The sequence below is a fragment of the Castanea sativa genome, chromosome 8 (assembly GCF_040712315.1).
Source record: "Castanea sativa cultivar Marrone di Chiusa Pesio chromosome 8, ASM4071231v1".
In the NCBI taxonomy this organism is placed as follows: Eukaryota; Viridiplantae; Streptophyta; class Magnoliopsida; order Fagales; family Fagaceae; genus Castanea; species Castanea sativa.
This window is the reverse complement of record NC_134020.1, coordinates 10,481,907-10,485,863: the sequence shown is the minus strand read 5'-3', so window position 1 is coordinate 10,485,863 and position 3,957 is coordinate 10,481,907. Positions and strand designations below refer to the sequence as shown.

General features: G+C 41.2%; 1 protein-coding gene across 1 annotated transcript; it reads left to right on the top strand.

Moving 5' to 3' along the window:
* Positions 1–572: 572 nt before the first annotated feature.
* Positions 573–3,270, top strand: LOC142605854 (uncharacterized). Its single transcript, XM_075777281.1, has 5 exons — positions 573–1,340; positions 1,485–2,498; positions 2,614–2,619; positions 2,713–2,820; positions 2,872–3,270. The coding sequence occupies exons 1-5, from the start codon at positions 573–575 to the stop codon at positions 3,268–3,270; spliced, it is 2,295 nt and encodes a 764-aa protein (XP_075633396.1).
* The last annotated feature ends 687 nt before the right edge of the window (positions 3,271–3,957 follow it).

The window sequence follows — 3,957 nt, the reverse complement described above, 5'->3', positions numbered from 1 at the left end:
AAGGGGTGTGGAGTTCAGTTCAAGGTTGTATGTCTCCTCTAGTTTCGGTCAAGACAAAATTGGAGAGGATTCAGGCGGGATTGAAGCAATGGAGTAGAAATTCCTTCAGCAACATTACTAAACAACTTGCCATCGTTCGGAAAAATTTAAGGGATGTTGAAACCAAGGCTGTGCATAATGGGAGAAGTCAGCCGGATTTGATTCTATCTCTGAAGGAGGAATTGCGGACTTTGTTGGTACAAGAAGTGAAATTATGGCAGCAAAGGGCGAAGACAGCATGGTTGAAGAATGGTGATCAAAACTCAAAATTTTTCCATAGTAGGGCTTTGCATCGCTTTAGGCGGAATGAGATCTTGAAACTTCATAGGGATGATGGTAGTTGGTGCGAAGGGGAGCATCTGATAGCCACTTTGTTTGTGAATTACTTTACTTCTTTATTTTGGTCAGATGATCCTGATATTGGTAACATGGATGAAGTACTTGCTGCTACTACACGGGTTGTGACTCAAGAGATGAACCATTATTTGTTGGTTGAATTTGTAAAGAGTGAGGTTGATGTGGCTTTAAAGTAGATGTTGCCTTCAACGGCTCCTGGACCTAACGATTTGCCTCCTATTTTTTACCAACATTACTGGGATAAGATTGGTGGGGATGTGGCGAAAGCAGTTTTGACATGGCTTAATTCAAGTACTATTTGTCCATCTTTTAACCATACTTATATTACTTTAATTCCTAAAGTAAAATGCCTTCAACAAGTTACAGAGTTTCGCCCTATTGCCTTATGTAATATCTTGTATAAATTTGTGTCTAAGGTTTTGGCAAACAGGCTAAAGAAATTGTTACCGGATATTATTTCTGAATCTCAAAGTGCCTTTCAATTCGATAAGGCGATTTCTAATAATATTCTTGTGGCTTTTGAATCTCTCCATCATATGAAGCATAAGAAGGTGGGCAAATCGGGTTTTATGGCTATGAAGCTTGATATGAGTAAGGCTTATGAATGTGTAGAATGGAATTTTTTGTGTCGGCTTATGGAGAAGATGGGGTTTGTAGACCGGTGGATTCAGTTGATTTACAGTTGTATAAGTTCTGTTTCTTACTCTATCCTAGTGAATGGGGAACCTTGTGGTGATATTAGACCTACTAGGGGACTTAGACAGGGTGATCCTTTGTCTCCTTATTTATTCATTTTGGTGTTTGAAGGTCTTAACGGCTTAATCCAACAAGCTATGGCAGCGGGTGATATTAGAGGTTTTTCCCTTTGTCGTAATGGTCCTCGAATATCTCATTCATTTTTTGCAGATGATACTCTCCTTTTTTGTAGAGCCAAGTTTAGGGAGGTTTAGACTATTCAAAATATCTTGTGGAAGTATGAATTTGCTTCGGGTCAGAAGATAAATCCGGGTTGGACCACTCTATTCTTTGGACAATCTATTTCTCTCTTGTCAAAAAATGCAATTAAAAATCTGCTTGGTGTTCCTAAGATTAAGGAATATGAATGTTACTTGGGGCTTCCGGCTGTGGTGGGGAAGAATAGGAGGGCTAGCCTTAATTATATTAAAGAAAGGATTTGGAGTAAGCTTCAAGGCTTGAAGGAGAAAATACTTTCTCAAGCGGGTAGGGAGGTGTTGTTGAAAGCAGTTGTGCAAGCTATACCCACTTTTGCTATGAGTTGTTTTAAAATTCCTGTCGGGCTATGTAATGATATCGAAGCTATGATTCAAAAATTTTGGTGGGGTCAACGGGGTGATCGTAGAAAAATACATTGGAAAAAGTGGGATATTTTATGTCTACCAAAATCAAAAGGGGGCCTTGGTTTTCAAGAGTTGGGTAAGTTTATTGAGGCCATGTTATCTAAGCAGGTTTGGAGATTGGTCCATGACACGGAGTCCTTATTTTATAGGGTGTTCAAAGTGAAATATTTCCCTACGGGTTCCATCTTTGATGCCAAGGCTGGTTCGGGGTGGTATGCTTGGAGGAGTATTCTCAAAGCCCGTAAGGTGGTTTTGTTAGGTGCTCGATGGAGGATAGGCAATGGGTCCTCGGTAAAGATTTTTAAAGACTCCTGGCTCCTTGGTACCCACTCGGGAAGAGTTCTTTCCCCTGTTTCTGTCTTGTTAGAAGAAGCCACGGTGGACCTGTTGATTGATAGGGACTCTCGGTGGTGGAACACAAATTTGGTGGACTTGATTTTCATTCCCTCTGAAGCGCAGCTGATAAAATCCATTATGGTTTGCCATTCTACTCAGAAGGATTTTTTGTTTTGGCCTCCATCTCGGACTGGTATGTATCAGGTTCATACAGGTTACCATTTGCTATATGATTTGCAAGATAATGAGGTGGCTTCATCTTCGGATACAGCTGGGCAGGAAAAGTTTTGGAACAGCCTTTGGAAGTTAAATATTCCAAACAAGGTGAAATTTTTCCTTTGGCGTGCTTGTACAGATTCCATCCCGAATATGCTTAATTTACATAAGCGAAAAATTGTTCCTTCCTCGGTTTGTAGTCATTGTCATGTAGGGGGGAATCAGTTCTTCATGCCATTTGGTCTTGTAAGGCTATCTGTTCGGTGTGGGGTTCTTGTTTCACGTCTTTACCTTTTGAATTTTCCAGGGTCAGGTTGTTTAAGGACTTGCTTGAGCTGGTGTTTTGTTCCTCGCGCTGAATTCTAAGGTTTTTGCGATGACTTGCTGGACTCTATGGAATCGCTAGAATAAGTTAAGGGTTGGAGAGGTGGTCTGGCCACTGAATAAGGTTGCTGGTGTAGCGCGTCGTCATCTGCAGGAGTTTCAGCAGGTCCGGCGCTGTCCCAACAAGAAGGTTCGTGCACAAAGACCTTAGTGGAAGCCTCTTGATGCGGGTTTTGTGAAGGCGAACTTTGATGGGGCAATTTTTGAGGATTTAAGAGCAGCGGGTATTGGAGTGGCTCTTCGGAATGAGCATGGAGAGGTGGTTGCAGCTTTGGCAGAGCAAATTCCCATTCCTCATTCTGTTTTTACTCTTGAAACTTTGGCAGCTAGGCATGCGATTCTTTTTGTTCGGGAACTTGGTTTTCGTAATGTTGTCTTTGAGGGTGATTCGAAGTCTTCCATTCAAGCTATTAGTAATAGACTTCTTTTACATTCGTCTTGTGGTCATATTATTCACGACATTTTACTATTTGCTAGCTCACTTCAGAGCTTTTCTTTCTCTCATGTGTGTAGGCGAGGTAACGCTTTAGCTGATGCCTTGGCTAAGAGAGCTAGGTTGTCTAGTCCTTTATTGGTTTAGATGGAGTCTGTTCCTCCGGATCTGTATAGCTGGTATTTGTCAGATTTTTCATTTTTTAATTAAAGTAGCCTTCTTGGTTGGTTTCTCAAAAAAAAAAAAAAAAAATTGTCTTGGGCAAATGGCATGATGGACTTCATTGCCCAACACAAAACGGGGAACCAGGTGGGGTGCTTAGGCTTACTACTTTAACACTACCCATTTTCTCACTGACAGTTTTTTTTTTACTCCCCTTTTTCTAATTTGTAAGCTTATTTTTCTTTATTTGACGATTTCTTATTCTAACCATATCTTCGTTCTTGGTAAATTTGCAAATAAGTATTCTACAGTCCCAAACTTCAATCTTGTCAATGAGCTCGACTTGACGAGGATACTCCAGTCCGAAATTTTTGTCCATATCAATGGACAACTGTGAGCAGCTCACGTCATCCTCAGCTACAAACCTATATCCACCAGCTTCTAAGCCTTCAAGTACGTAATAAAAGCGAAGGACCCTCGGCTACATCGGATTAATATTGCAGTACTTGGCTTCCTCGCCGATCCTCCTCCCAAAGGCACTCAACCCGTAGAACTACCTTCCTAGCGCAACATCGAGGAAGAGGTAAATTTCTCCCACTTGGTTCTTGAAGAAGCAGCCAAGGTAGTGGAGGTTTTTGATTCCGAGGATTATTTTGAAGTTTTTGACCAGCC

What these genes read in the sequence shown, in the direction of transcription:
- LOC142605854 (XM_075777281.1), top strand. Translation starts at nt 573, where the DNA reads ATGTTGCCTTCAACGGCTCCTGGACCTAACGATTTGCCTCCTATTTTT. An exon ending in GTAGAGCCAAGTTTAGGGAG is followed by an intron (nt 1,341 to 1,484) that starts GTTTAGACTATT and finishes GGTGTTCCTAAG; the next exon opens with ATTAAGGAATATGAATGTTA. An exon ending in GGCGCTGTCCCAACAAGAAG is followed by an intron (nt 2,821 to 2,871) that starts GTTCGTGCACAA and finishes GGTTTTGTGAAG; the next exon opens with GCGAACTTTGATGGGGCAAT.